The following is a 16331-nucleotide window of genomic DNA, read 5'->3' on the forward strand; positions in this document are numbered from 1 at the left end:
ATCTTTTGTAACTGTGTTTAAAAATCTTAAATAAAAGAAATTTGAAACTTTCGGACTTCAATTTCCTTTTTGTTTGAAGCATGGCTTGGGCTTTTGTCCTTAGCGCTTAGAGTCCGAAATTTTATCATCGAAAACCGTTAGCAGGAATTCTTTCATGAAGTCATCATAATCGTCATGGTTGACTATGGCGGATTTCAACTTAAGTATTGTCATGTCGGTTGACACAGCTACTCCCAATGCCTGAGCAAAAGAACAATGAGGTCTTGCTTCTTTCTTTTTGCTAAGTAAGCCATATTATGCTATATATAAACCAATGTTTCAATAACAATAAAAAAAATCTCCACTTTTGAGATGCACGGAGCGACATTAAAAAAAACAAACACCTTCACGAATTTCGAAACTGATGGGATGAATTACTTTCAAATTGAAAACAAACATTTGCAACGGAAGATGCACTTGCAAATTAGTAGGTACATTCGAGCTGAACACTGACAATTCTTTTTGAGTTGAAAAAACGTCAAATTCTCTTAAACCTTGGGCGCCAATTTGTAGCCATATACTGTTTGGAACGCAATTTATTTAGGGAATACACAAATTACATCTGAGAGATAACAGTGCCTACAATACAAATAGCATGGTATGGACACCATGACAACAACTTCCTTGTTCGAACACTACCACCACGAAAGAGGATCTCGGGCGCACCATCTACATTCACAGATACGGCCCGTCTTGGCTGTTATAAGATCTAAAATTTCCTTTTCATAACATATAGAGATATAAGTAAAGAATTACTTTTAATATCAAGTACTGATTTATTTCGTTTCTTCTAACAATGATATACATGATCATAAAATTAGTTTTCCCTACTCCAACTAATGATGTTTTCCTGGAACACAGGTCATGGAAAAACCACGGGAAAGAGTAAAAATACACTGCAGGATTCATAGAAATTAAATTTTACATGTCCTTTTCCAAAGTTTTGGATACTTGAAGTACTATGAGCACATCAATGCGACAACTGCTTACCATAACAGACTTTTGGTCATCTGTCATACTTGAAGTTTCTGATTTTTCTCCCGGTAGTTGAACTTCATTCCCAGTACTTGGATCAACTATACTTAATATATTCTTCTTCCTCTTCCCTATATCTGTTTGCACCGGCGTATTTGCTGGTATGTTGTTCATTGTTGTAGGATATGCTTGCATGGGTTGGTGAGAAAAATATGCTGCAATGAAATCAAAACATTGCTATAGCATTTTAAAGAATAACAATGCTTAATTTTCATATTGAAAAATGATCACAAAATTATACAGAGCAGTAATTTTTTTTTTCTCATGATTTTTATTGCACCAGAGTAAATTTTATAAGTCTGGTATTCACAATCCAAGGCAATTTTAGAATGGCTATATTTCTATGCCACTGAGATTCAAGTTCAGAATTGTCATAAATTTTTATGCAAAATGAGGATGCCAGGCAAATCTGATCTTATGATACATAAAAATATAAGTATTGTATTAATGACTACTCTTATTGTAGTCATAAAGTCACAAGCACAGTTTGTTCCAACAGATAGAAAAAAAATCACGTTGACAAGTAATATTTATTTTACCCAACTGATTTAACTTAATCTAATAACTGTTCCCCCCCCCCCACAAGCTTTATATATGATTTATTGTTTTAAAATACGCAGTAATACAAAATACAAATTTAAAAATAAATGTCCGGCAATCATATTGCAGTTCAATTTCAGCAAATTACATTACAAATTAACCAATAAATATTTCCAGACAGATTTCACTACCATCAACTGGCATGCAGGAGCAAAGATCCCATTATGCAGGGTAATTTCACAATTCCTCTTGCTACATATAACTGGCAAACCGTTGATCCTGGAGGCATACTTCAAATTACAAAAATTATCCAAATAATGTGTACAACTCTTTCTTGTTGCAAATGGTTGAATAGTTATTAAAATATAAAAATTAACTTTTATACAGACACCGTGCCCTAAAAAACCTGAATTAGAAAGTTGTTGCCCTATTTCTCCAGAGGCGAAATATATATATATATATATACATATATATATATGTTTCCAAGCGCTAAAACATTTGAATTAAAACAGAAAATTAAGAAGAACAACAAACAAGAGAAAGAAGCTTTGTTCGTTAGTTTATTCTGTTCTTTCACAACTTTTCCCCAATTCAAATATCTTAGTGAATATTGCACTTAGAACGTGGAATTTTTTCAGTGGCCTCAGAAGATATAGTGCAACAGCTTTCTAATTGGGTTTTTAAGGACAGGGTACTCGTATAAAAAGTTAATTTTAATAACTATACAACCCTTTGCAACATGAATGATGTTCTGAGTTAAACACGTTATTTGGATACTTTTTCTAATTGGAAGTATGACACTAGAATCAACAGTTTGTCAGCAAAATGTGGCAAGAGGAATTATGGAATCCTCCTCTACATTAAAAACTTTGTTTTATTACTTTGGTAATTATTTTTCCATTACAACTGAAAAAATCGTAAGCCAGATTGATTCTATGTTCATGGCTACCTATATTTTAATATAATATTTGATCATTTTTAATGTGTATTTGGTACTATATTTGATCTGTAACCTTTCCCAAAATGAAAAACAATTTCATGTGTGAAAGTAGAAGCTACAAATAGCACTTTTACAATGGTTCAGCTTAGTAAAGGGAAAACTCGAGAAAAAAATTCTGAAAAAAGAGGAAAAGTAAAACAAATACATTTTTAGAAAATTCCAGCACTAAAAAAATAAATTTAAGTCTACGCTCATTATCACGACCATGCATGGTAAATTCCAAATGTTTTCTTATCCCAGGTTATTTTTCATCCAATATACAGGGTTCATACAAAATTTCCTAAGTAAAAATTAAGGAGTCATGGCAAACTTTATAACTTACAAGTATTACAGCAAAAAAAAAAGGGGGGGGGGGAGACTGGGCACACGCAAATTTGTTTTTTAATTTGCCAAACAATTTTCCCTCTTCTCAAAAATATACACGTAGAGGTGGTTCAGAAATTAAAACTTCTGATTTGATACCTACATAAGAATTCATACAATTCAATAATCAATCCATGTACAGATAAATCAACTTTTCTGTTGTCACCAAAGTGTTCTAAAACCTTCAAGTTTTGGTCAAAAATATAACTCTTAACAGCATCACAAAAATTCTAAATGATATTCATTCCCGTCAATTATTCAAAATAAAACCACAGCTGACAGATTTTTCATACAAAATTATTTATATTTGCAGCAACTCTTTATTCCCCCTCTCACTCAAAGTGGATCAGCACATACACAATTCTTTAAAATTAGGTTTTTCAATTTTCCTTCTTGTTTTTCAGTTATACTCAAAGAAATTGTTGCGAAATGGGAGCAAATTTCAGGACATTCAACACGATGTTTGGCGATTTAGTACTTGCTATTTGGCGACATTGGCAATTTAATACTCGTTATTTAATGAAACTTACAAATTAACACTCATAATTTGATGGACTAGTTCTTTTATTCATGAAATGAATTTTTTTTTCACAAAACATCTGAATTATATGCAATGACGATCGACCATAGTAATTTTTGCTGCGCGCAGTGGTGACTTTCTCTAATCTTTTTTTTTTTAAAACGGAAACCGCGGTCAGTTGTTGAGAAACACCGGACTAGAGTAAACCATCTTCAGCAGCACAATCAAGCACATGATCAAGGTTTCACCATGAAAAGCCCAATGAGGGACCGGTAATTTGAATAAGGAACTGCGGTTATCACAATCCCATTTTCGGGGACAAAATCGGGAGGGGGAACTTGCCAGCAAAATCCAAAAACGCATCTAAATTCAATTTTAATCCTCCAAATTTTGTAGAGGACTGAAAATACTTTTAAATTTTGCATATTTTTCATAAAATAAAAAATTTTAATAATTTTTTTTAAACACCTCCCATCAAAATTTTGGAGTGGAGTGAAATTACTCTTGAAAATTATTTTCTCTGAGCGCGACTATGGAAGATGGGCGGAAGGGGTGCTGCTGAAGTACGAAGGAGTAAAACACACTCTATGAAAAAATTGTTTCGTGCCAAGTGAAAACAAAACTTTTTCTTGTGCTCTTTTCTGAAAGTCTAGGAATTTAATGCGCTGAGTGCATCATTGTACATACCATAGAGGATTGCACATAAGGCCGGGATTACACTAAGTTTTTAAAATTTGAAAAATTCAACCAATAAAATTATTGGTTGCCTTTGCACAAATGTAATCTATGAGCTTTATTGGTTGGATTTTTCAAGTTCTATAAAAGGGATTTTATCAAACTTTTATAATGTAATTCCATCTAAAGGTACATACAAGGCAGGTATAAAAGTATTTTGAGGAGTTTCCAAGAGCACACAAAAAAATGAAAATGCGCTATTTGACGTGGAAAAATATAAAAATACACTATATTAGCAAGATGTTAATTTTGGCACAGAATTCCCACCAATGGTAGTAGCAGCATTTTCTGGCAGGAATGAGTCAGAACTTAGCTAACTTTATTTCAATTTCATTATCAATTATCAGCTGCTGTGACCACTGTAGTCAGACCAATCAGGTGCTGTTATCTCTTAGCTGCGCTTGTCATCCGCAGAGCTGTTCCCATCCGTTACAGAGGGTGACCTCGAAATCCCCATAAAGTAATCTCTCCCCGACACACCTTGTTTTCTTTTTCCTTCTTTTTTTTCAGGGACTTTCTTTCAGCATAAAGTACTACTCATCATCAACCATTCATCAACCTTAGCAGGAAATATTCCAGGGTGGGAGAAAAGTATACTTTTTTTAGAAACAGCTGGAAGGATTTTAAGATGTTTTCAAGGAACCTTAAAAAGGAAATGAAAATTAATGACTTAAGGAATTTTTACGAACCCTGATATAATGACCTAAACAAAGACCATTCCAGGCTCTTTTTTGCAAAAAAAGACCAAATTTGATCATTTGATATATATGTGCATAAGTGTGTGCACATACAATTAATTAGTACAATTTTGTTATTTTCTTTTAGCATTCATTCATATCCATTCATTCTTTGCATTTTTTCTTACAGTTCTTTAATACATTTCCATTGCAACTGCTCACAAAATGTCTAATTTTTTATTCCATCAAAATATGGAATTCTCTTAAGGAGCTATCTTTGGATACATAACCTTTTAATATCCTCTTCCCTACAGAGGTACACATGTGTAGCTCTTCGTTTTAAATGGTTTAAATAATTCTTCTCGCAAGTCCTGAGGTATCCTAACTCAAATATTCTTAGTAAAGATATCGACCCTAATCAATTAATAATAAAAAATTCTCTGAAAAGGCATTTTGACATACAATTTAAATTTGATTGCCAGTTTAAGCTCAGGTTTAAAGAGGATATAATGTCGGTTTTCTGTAGAAGTATGAGGGTAGTTATAATTGAAAATTAATTACATTGAATACATGTTGGTATTTTAGTCATTTTCAAGTTAAAATATTACTGTATTTGTCACAATATTTTCATGTTATCTAATGAAATGATTTGTAAAAAATATGTACTAGAGATAGGACAAATATTCAGTTGCTATTCGGCCCTTTTGCCAAATACCTGGTGTGGCCTAATAATGCTTGGGTATTCGGCCAAATATCTGTAAATCTAAGCACACAGCAAACTCATTTTTAAATATTATGCGGAATTTTTGCGATAAATTTAGAATTTACTGATTACATTTTATTGTGTGGCGTATATCTCTTCCGTGAAGGTTATGTCAGGGTGAATTTCTAGGACAAGGAAAAAACATGTAACTGAAAATAGAATCCAAATGCGTAAAAGGTAGAAGTAAGCATGAATTACACAAGTTCACTAACAAAAGGATGTACCTAGACAAGAAACGCAATAAGCTACTGAAAGGGACAAAAACATCTAGAGAAGAAAAATAAGAAAATAAGTTGCAAATTTTATGATACATTACTGGTTGAGAGTAAATAATTTTGACAACTGTTGAAAAAATTTATTCTGCAAGTAATATCAAAATACAATACAGTAGGACTTGGTTAATTTGAATTTTGAATAATTTGAACTTTTACACACTCCCCTTCAGTTTTATATCTAATTTATATTAAAATTTAATTCAAACTTGTTTTTTTAATGTTTTGGATAATTCAAAGTTGCAGGAAAAAAAATTATGATTTTTGTATCAGCAAATTTAGTTTGGAAAAATCCTATAAGTCACACATTGTTTTATTAGACCAAGTTGTTAAACAAATTTGAAAAAATAAAAGTTTTTAATATTCTGTTTTTCTCTTCCTTTTGTAATTTAATGCTTATTTTGACTCTGTTTGGCTCAGGGTTGTTTGGTTTAAACCTTGGTTTTAACCAAGTGGTTTTTCTCAAAAAATCAAATTAAATTTGCCTAAATATAATTTTTTTCCTTGAAAAATATATTGGTTCATTATTAGCCAAAATGTTTCATTTTTACCACATTTTATATCCTTGGGGTACATTCTGATGGTATATCTTTAAATGACATAAGATTTTATAAGCAGTTTTTTTCAAAAAGTCTCATACAAGTGGCCAGAATATATATATATATTTCATATGAAGTATTTTAGTTATTTAAAGTTATATACAAAAGCCAAAATTTCTCATTCTTACGACATTTTCTACCCTTTGGCTACATTCCGATGCTCTCTTTAGCAAATTCATGAATAAGGATTGCATCACACATCTAAATGTAGTGGTGTATTATCTCACAGGGTTTCTTTTTCCCTTCACAAAGAAGCAGCAACAGTAGTGACACCATCATGCTAGGGGCAGGTGGTCCTATAATCCAATAAAGACACCAGCTGTCCTTAAAGGACAAAGACTAGTGTACTAGTAGTTACATTACCTCACATACATTTTCATTTTCTTTCCCATAAGAAGTAGCACGCATGTCTCCTACTGTATATCTCCCAGTCTTAATATTCAATAGTAGTTTTTTTTTATACTTTCACACTGTTAAGCCCAGTTAATCAGGGTTCTACTGAATAATAACAGATTTATGAAAAATAATCAGCTATATACAGGGAGATTATAATTTGAATTGCGATTCTCCAAAACTATACAATAAGTACTGATCAGAATGACTTGAAAATTTGCATGGATACTCCTGAAGCAATGGAAGTTTCTTTCGCAAAAGAAAAAAGTGCAAAATGTGCAAGTAGATGATGCTGTACTTGGCCAGCAGTATAATCTATTTTGTGCAACCACATCATTTCAGCACTTCCACAGCATCAGTGTATGGATAGAACTTCTATCAAGATGCACATTACAATACCAGCAAAGCAGCTGCTGAAAACCCATTTTGACAGGATGCACCCCTTAACCCTTTTAACTTCTGGCTGTGAGGGGTACCTCAAAATGTCAAACAGTGGTCAGTTTGCAAAATTTGGTGAATTGCAATCTCCAGCACATCCCCTATATGTTAGAAGTTCCTCAGGAATATTAACATGGGGGCACGTTTGGTTTAATAAAGCTGAATTGCAAGCACCTCCACATCATGACCATGGTATACTCTGATTCTGTTGTTGAACAACAATTCTGTTGTTGTCAACCTCAGGTTGGACAACATATTTAACATTTCTTAGGTAAGTTGTAGTTATTTGTTCAATTACTTTGTTTTTTGTGATGTTTCCATGAATTATGAAATCGTAGAATGCTATAATTAAGGTATCATTTTGCCATGACTGGCTATCGTTTCCATTCTGCGAGCAAATTTCCCATATGTTGGATGATGTCATTAATTTTACATTTTTAAGTATTTTTTCCACTTTATCAAATAAAATTGAATTTTTTCACGAATATTCATGTCAATTTTCAAGTCATTTTGACAATCATTCTTTTTTTACAGTGTTCTGAAATCAGAACCTTAGTTATAATCGCCCTGTATATCGTAAATCATTGCTAATTAATCTGCATTATTTATGCTTCATTAAATACATTATATTCACTTAATTTTTATTACTTTTTTCAAAATAGCTTCCTAATTAAGCATACTGAAAGTAACTGGAGAAAAACCTTTATATACTATATGATTAATAATAACATTGAAAGAATTTTCAAACACACAGTAATCCATTGAGTTGAGCAAAAAATAATTGAATTGCAAAAGTTGGTTTTTGTTAAAATGTAAGAAATATTTATTGATCAATTAGTATGGGAATAGTGTTAATTACATTAATAACCATTTCATTTTAGTTAATTATTAGAAGTTTGAATGATTTTTCAGAAATTTCTATTAATATTTCTATTTTCAGAAATACTTAAACCAAAAAAAAATGTTTTTTTTACCAACCCTGGTTTCGCTGGAGAGCAACGAGAATGTGTACGAACTGGGGCATGTGTTTCTGACTTGCATATAATGTTGCTTAATAGTTCACATTTTTTATTCTTTCACAGATTTAATGAGTTCTAGTAAAAACACCAAGCAAACCAAAAAAATTTTAACACAGACAGTAAAATTGATAGCCCAATGATATTTATGTTGGTACAACATCTATTATTTTGAATCAGCCATTAGGGCATAAAATTCAAGGCTTTACAAATAAAAAATTATTCTTCTGCTCTTTCAATCAGGGGAACGTTAGTGCGACATTGTAATGCGTTGAAAATACTTAATGCAGTTTGTTAAGTGCTAAGTTCAACTCCCTATATCTTTCTGCAACTTTTTCCATACACAAAATCTAGAAATAGAGTAGCTTTCTTTCTGCATTGTATCTAGGGATTAAATTTTATTATTAAAATTAACTATTACCCAAAAGATCTTCTATACTTCTTTTAATCAGACTTTCATATCAGCAACATACATACCATACCAGGTTAGTTTTACATCAATATCATTAAAGTTATGTAAAAAACTTAATTTTGTGATTTAAACTGACAAATTTTTCTTAAAAAGTCAAATAAAAATTATTTAAATCATGATTTTAATCAAAATTTAAATAAAGCTTATTTAAGTCGGCATACCCTGATTAAAAGAAGCAGAAAATTGAAGTTTGCAGTCTACAATATAAAACTTTTAAAGCAAGAAAATGAATACATGGATGAATTGAACAACTTGCAAAGAAATACAAGTGATAAAAAATTTGATTGTATGTTGAGTTCATTGAAGCAAATGAGTTTTGTATCTTCTTTAGAATGAAGGTGATCATAAGAATGGCTTTCTTTGACAATCAACTTTGGTTTTATCTTTTACTTTGAACTTATTTCTGTTAAATTTTAAACAATTTTTTTTAATCTTTTAAGGTTTCCAAAATCTTCATAACACTTTTGAAACCTGTCACCATGATGAGAATATTCTTGAATTAAAACTTGCCATTATGAGGTGATAATGACAAAAAAAAATGTTCTAAATGTTTCAGGCAATTGTAATATAAACAAAATTAAAAAATTTCCATTATTTAAAAGGAAAAAATAATATTCTAAATTACTCTTCAGTTTGTACATCCAGGATAATATTTTGGATATACACAAACTGGAGAATCTACATACATGTTTTACTTTCAACATAACAACTCTACCAATATAATGCCCGTTTTCAACAGGGCAAAGGGAGGTCATTATATCAAGCGTCGACTGTATTACATGGGATAGTAATAATACACAATATGACATTAGGGTTGCTTAAATATTAACACAATTCAATAAAATTCAATTGTTAATAAAATTAGAATACTGATATTAAAAAGGAAAAATAATTTTAATACCATTATTAGCAGTTGTTGGGAAATTATAACACTGTGGTAAATATACTTGAGAAAATTGCTGCTGTGCATATTGAGGTGGTGCTGCTCTCTGTTGATACTAAAAAGAAATAGGAAATAATTAAAAGCATCACAAGAAGAAAACATCGAAATGAAAATTAAACATGAAGTATTTTGCACACAAAGAACATTTGAATCATTTTTAATAATTTCAAAAGGAAAACAGCAAATATAGCATTAAATGTCAGGTCCTCACCAAGCCACCGCCTAAAACAGAAGCTTGAAAAATCACAGGCTGTGTTGCCATGGGGTTAGGATGATGCACAGCAGGATGTGACGGCATCATCTGCATCTGTGGAAAGTGTGAAGGTTGTGGACCTGGAGAAACAACACTGCCCATACTATTTCTCGGAATATTCTGCATAGCATTTGGCACAGATCTGCCATGAATACTCTACGATGGAAAAAAAACAATAGTAATCACATATAAACATGAAGGAAAAATCTTTGAAAAATTTGCAATATGAGGAATAAATTCATAGTATAAGAAAGGATTTTTTTTGTGCCCTAAAATCAGCCTTTCCTCCCCTTTTCTGAGGCCCATGCAGTGCTGGAACTATGCAGCTCTGTTCAAAAATAAGAAAATCTCAATCTAGAGGCACTACATTGGAGAAGAAACTGCAATATCTGTTTTGCAAATTTAAACTATGCACTAGTGTGGAGATATAGATCACAGGGAAGTTAGCTGTAAACTATGCAAAAAAAAAAATCAACACAAGATGTGAAAGATTTACAAATTGCATTTAGTTTTTTAATTATCAATTAAATTACAAGACTAACTATTAAAAAAAAAAGTTTATTTAAAATACTCAAAAAATCCCCATTCAAAACTCCCCTAAAAATGTTTCAAGGGCAGAACATTAGAGCATCGACGTCTGGAAACGAAACTCGCAAATACAGCTGTGTCCCTGACTAACCAAAATCTCTCCCAGCATATTTGGAAGATAGAATTAATACTCTGGAACAAGCTACGAGGGAACCGCATCACACGTTGCTATGACAATGAAAGCCTTTCAATCAATGTATCGATGCGTTGCCTCAGTAAGGTATTGCTGATTATCGCCAATCTCACTGAGAAAAATCCTTTTTTTTATGTATAATGGTAACCAATATTTTTCCTAATTTAAAAATTTTAAACGAATAAAGATCGGTTCAGAACGATATTTTTCTCGGTATTTTTTTCAATCATTCAAAAAATTGAAATATTCTGTATAAATGATCATCGTAAGCCTCTGATACATGGGAACTATATTTTGCGGCGAAGGAATACATTCTCTACCTTTCTCTGCACTGCAAAGTTAACCTGAAACTGACTATAGGGATAGAAATTCTTATTTGTCCACTAAACAAATCTGAAAATTTCCCCTCCACCTCAAATCCTTCAATTTGATCATTTTTGTCACACCACTGTCATTTTCTGCACACGATGGCTAATTAGACCAAGACATATAATTTATTGCCGATCCCGAATGGCGGGCTTATTTTTTTATACTCAGAAAGACTGTGCAGTGGCTGCTCGATGGGGGACTCCCTGCGGTAGCAATTTTTTCTGCGGTCATGTCACCATTTTTGTTGTACCCGTGTCAGGAAATTTTTCTGACAAGGACGAACTGGGTATCGAACTCGCGACACCTCTAAACATCCTTTGGTACTTTAGGTGAGTATATTATCAACCTGAGCTACCGTGCCCCCAAATCCTTCAAACAGCTCAGTTTCACACTGGTGGTGCCTGACAGATGCAGATAAAAGGTAAAGAGATGTTTCAATTCCAAACCACATAAGCAAATCATGGTGTAACCGGAAGTTTTGAAAAAAAATCAGACTGGTTTTTTTTTAAAACCACTTGGTTTAAACCAAACAACCCTGTCCTGAAGTGAGGGGGTTGGCTTATACACTGTTTGGTACAATATTAATTTCATCGCATTTAGTGTCAAAATGTTTTTTTCCCACCACTAATTTATGAAAGAAAAAAAAAACAAACAGGCAACATAAAAGCTGTCACACGGGCATCATAAGGTTCAATACCTGCAGGTCCCAAAGCACAACGTATTGCATTGTTCTGTAACAAGCTCTCAGTAGACTGAAAATGTTCTGCAATAAAAATTGGTTTATAGCATAGTTACCTAAGTTTATTGCTTCATCACCCCACTTCACTTTCAGAAATTTTTTCTAGAGATGGGACAAATATTTCTCCCCCCTTCAGAAATTAGAAATATTTGTCCCATCTCTAGTAAAAAATGGTAATGAACCTGCAAAGTATTACAGAAAATTATAAAGGTCCCCCCCCAAATATGTCAAGTTAGTGTTAAACAAAAAAGTGACTTACATTGATCATGCGAGAATTCATTTGCTGTGGCTGGACCATGGATGTGGCAGGTGAAGCTCCCATTTGATGGTGCTGAGGAGCTGCTCCTGCCATTGGTCCAGAATTTTGCGCATACATGGCAGATGGTGCTGCTGTTATAGATTTGCTCAAGCCTATGTCATGAGACTGACTTTGTGGGTTTATCAGCATATGTGATGCATGATGAAAGCCTTGAGGCACATACTGTGGGTGTGCAATCTATTTAAAATATGAAAGGCTAAATATTCTGCAAATGAACAAGTCATACATAACAATATAAAATGTAATTATCATACAGCAAAACACAAAAGAAAAAAAAAATAAAAGTAAATTCTTCACTCAAAATATTATGAATTAAAGGACCACTGCACTTTAGAAGGCAAGAAAATTATTAATGGTCAGTTATCAGGATAGTCCCAATTGATGAAAAAATCAGATAAATCTTTTATACATATATATATATATATGCAATTGTTTCAAGTTTAAAAGTCGCCACTCAAATCACAAGAATAAGAGAAAGCTTGGGGGGGGGGGGGTCTATTATCAAAAACACTCTAAATTGAGCCCAATTAAAAAAAAGGTGTTCCAATGAAATATCCCATTTTTGTCCTGGGAGTTTCTCAGTCAGTCTCAAACATTTACATGTGACTTGCAGTAGCTTATTCTGCATTCCAATTGTCAGTGTATAATATTTAACGAGTTGAAATGTTTCAGTATGTTTTCAACCCCACAAAGCATATGTTAATATTAAAAATTGTGTCTGATGATATTACCATTCTTATTGTGTCTGAGGGTGGGACAACATACCTTGCAATTGATAAATGCAGTGTTCCCTTAACTTAGATGTCGCACAGACCCCCTGATCAGGTCAATTTAAATGTATCATTTACAGTCAAAACCTGTTGTATAGCATCCCCCTCCTGTTATAGCGCCACAAATTTTCGGTGAACAAATCTTCCATATAGGGATTATAATGTAAAAAACCTGTTTTAGCACCAACTATAACTTGGACATATAAAAAGTTTGTATATTTTTCTGAGAATTTCTTTATTTTTTCTCTCATCATTTTGCTTTTCTTTTTTCCCAAAAAGAGTCTGGAATTTATCTTTTTTTCCCCTGTTATTAGTCCCCCATTCATTTTTCGTTTGACCAGGTCTAACAAACACAAAAATAAATAAAACCTGGCCACAGGCTTCCAAACGTTTAGCCCCGGGACCTATTTTTGAGTTGGATGTCCATGAAATAACGTTAATTTCAACTTTTTATTTGTATCTTCTCAAGCATGAAAATGAATATCTTCTTATTGTCTTTTAATATTCAACTGCATAAATTCATATACTTTAGGATGTTTTAAAATTAATTATGGGCACATAAAGTGCGAAGAAATTCCACAGCTTTAATCAAGCATTTCTGGAAAGAGAAACAGGAAGATGGATAACTTGCAAGTTCAAGGAAGGGGGGGGGAAACTCTAAATACCTAGCGTCCCTTTTAAAAAGCGAAAAAATTCATTTCTACATTTTTTTAAATCTAGATTTGTTTATTTCATGAGTCACGCCGGAAGTCACCATATTGGTTAACTTGAACACGGTTTGTATGTTCCTCAAAGAAAGAGGGATATATCAAAAGACTCATTCAAGAAAACCCAGGCAGCGCCGGATATTATAGCTAGTAAAGTATATTAACACAATGAATGAGGATGAGAGAGTATTATTTATATAGAGGAGATTGTTATATAAGACTATTGTACAGTGAAAAATTGTTACAATACTCGATATAACGATAAATTCTTCTCAAACTATATTTTTTCTTGGTCCGCAGAGTATTCCTATATATCAAGGTTTCACTGCATATTACTTTTAGAATAGAGATAGAGCAGCTATTGCCTTCTATTTCTATACCAAATTTTAGGTGCCAATGCAAATTTTCTAGTCACCATGGTCACCTGGCACCTAGGATTTATCATTTCCTGCTTTATGGCAAGAAAATTTATAAGAATAAGGTCAAATGAACATATATTTTAATATGCATGCCAGTAAGAATATAATAATTTTAGTGTTCTGTATTCGCAACACATTGTATCAGAATTCTGAACATTGCAAGGAAAAAATTTTTTTTAAATAGTTAAACAATAATTTTTCCCTGTAAGTGGCAAAAACAGTGGGAAAAATATGTTTTTACCAAGACGGTAAGAACCATCAACTGTAAATACCATGCCAACCCTGCCAGTAGGGGCGATATTGCTGACTTTAGGAAACACAGGCTAAAGGATGAAATTTGCCCCCCTTCTGGACTGGATTTGCTTCATTCTGATCATGTTAAAAAGAGTTGTTCCTTTGATATCTGAAAAGCAATTTCCCTTTGTTTTGCACTTATGTGCCGCTAAATTGATGCAGAATTACAATAATTTCAGTGGTATGGTTTCTCCTAAGTTTTGTATGCAAAAATATTAAAGTAATTTTATGGTGTTTACAGTTTCACAAATTTTCCCAACTTAAAATTGCATGCGTATAAAATAGGATATTTTATTCATGGAGTAACACTAATAAGACATTGAGATACAGCTCTAAATAAACCTGTGAATTTATGTGATGGTGCTTCTCCATGCAAGGCCGGGGTTTTACCGGTAAAAACAGATTTTTACCAGGACATGGTAAAAACTAGGTATTTACTGGTAAATACAATTAGCCTTTATGTATTGTAATTACTAAATAAAATAATATGGTTAATACATAGATCAACTGTTTTTCACTAATAAAAATTAATATTCATTTAATCAATAATTAATAATTTGTGTATTTTAATAATACCCTATATGCTTACAGTTTGCTCTCTAATTGGCTACCAGAGAAGAGGATAAACAGTGAGCAAATTATATGTAGTACTGATAACTTTCTAAAATATTTCTGCTCTATTTCCATACATCAGTGAAAGAAAAGATAAATAAAACCACTGGAATTATCACTGTTAGTCAGAAATTTTCAATTACAATGTAAATAAAATTTTTCTTGGGTTTTTTTTTTGCTAACCTGTTTGTACTGTCATGTAAAAAGCTTCATTATAGTTAGTTCTTTACAGTTTGACTAGTAAAAACCTGGTTAATTACTACCAGACTGTTTACTAATAAGGCATGGCTTGGCAGATCCAGGAAAAAATCTATATGTGAACCAAATATTCTAAGTGCCAATTTTAAAGTCGGGCACAGTAGCCCAGGTCGATAAGATACCTAAAGTACCAAAGGATTTGATTTTTTTAGAGGTATCACGAGTTTGATACCCAGTTCATCCTTATCAGAAATTTTCTTGGCACAGGGATATAACAGAAATAGTAAAATGACCACATAAAAAGATTGCTACCACAGGTAGTCCCACACTGAGGAGTTAGGGCACAAACCTCTTGGTGAGTGTAAAATGACAAAAATGTCAAACACAATTGACCAAGAACAATTTTTTTTGCTCAATAACGAAAATACCAGTAAGAAAAGAGTTTCGACACAAAAATTAACACTGACATATCTCAAGAAATAGCCTTACAATAAAACAGTATTCTTAAAATCTATATATATAAAATTGATTTTCTGTGTGTCTGTGCGTATGTTCTCTATGCAAATCTACAATTTTAGATCGATCGTCGCCAAATTTTGCATATATACCAAATGGGACCCGACTTGAACGATAGGCTACTTTAAAATTTCGTCAGACCAGGGCAAATGCCCCAAATGGGCAAAAAACTGTCCGGCAACAATGGTTTTTGGGCCTCAACAATCACTTTCCGAACGTTTACTTTGGTTACCGTGGTTCCCTAGCAATGCGTTTCAGACGTGTATATGCCTTTACAACGGTTTGTCACTTCTTTAATCCTGTTAGTATATGTATAATAGTTTATGCCTGTATAATGGTTTGCCACATTTTCAATATACACTCAGTAATGAGGCTTTTTGAATAGACGTCATAATCATCATCAGCATCGCTTTGAGAGTCAGGAAAAGGGTGATCCTCATAGAAATCAGTGCTAAAATTGTCGATTTTACTGTAGAAATGCGGAAATTAGTGGGATTTTCCGCCCCATCAATAATTTTAAAAATTGTATTGAATTCTCGATTTTTGAAATATTCAGTTCGCTTAGAGATATACGAAGCCCAGGAGATTAAATATGAAGTAATTAGCCAA

General features: G+C 32.6%; 1 protein-coding gene across 4 annotated transcripts in view; it reads right to left on the reverse strand.

Annotated features, from left to right (window-relative positions):
* The window catches only part of LOC149076178 (eukaryotic translation initiation factor 4 gamma 3-like), a 146976-nt gene that overhangs the window by 106780 nt on the left and 23865 nt on the right, over window positions 1-16331 (reverse strand). For all 4 annotated transcript variants that reach the window (XM_089243737.1, XM_089243738.1, XM_089243740.1 and 1 more), the window contains exons 3-6: window positions 12147-12383; window positions 10017-10214; window positions 9764-9860; window positions 1030-1229 (exon numbers count right to left, since the gene is read on the reverse strand). In XM_089243737.1, coding sequence (XP_089099863.1) covers window positions 1030-1229; window positions 9764-9860; window positions 10017-10214; window positions 12147-12383 — 732 coding nt within the window. The remainder of the gene's footprint in view (window positions 1-1029; window positions 1230-9763; window positions 9861-10016; window positions 10215-12146; window positions 12384-16331) is intronic.

The sequence above is a fragment of the Pholcus phalangioides genome, unplaced genomic scaffold, assembly GCF_987345545.1.
Source record: "Pholcus phalangioides strain wild (caught in Gottingen) unplaced genomic scaffold, Ppha-v1.0 ptg000015l_1, whole genome shotgun sequence".
Lineage (NCBI taxonomy): Eukaryota > Metazoa > Arthropoda > Arachnida > Araneae > Pholcidae > Pholcus > Pholcus phalangioides.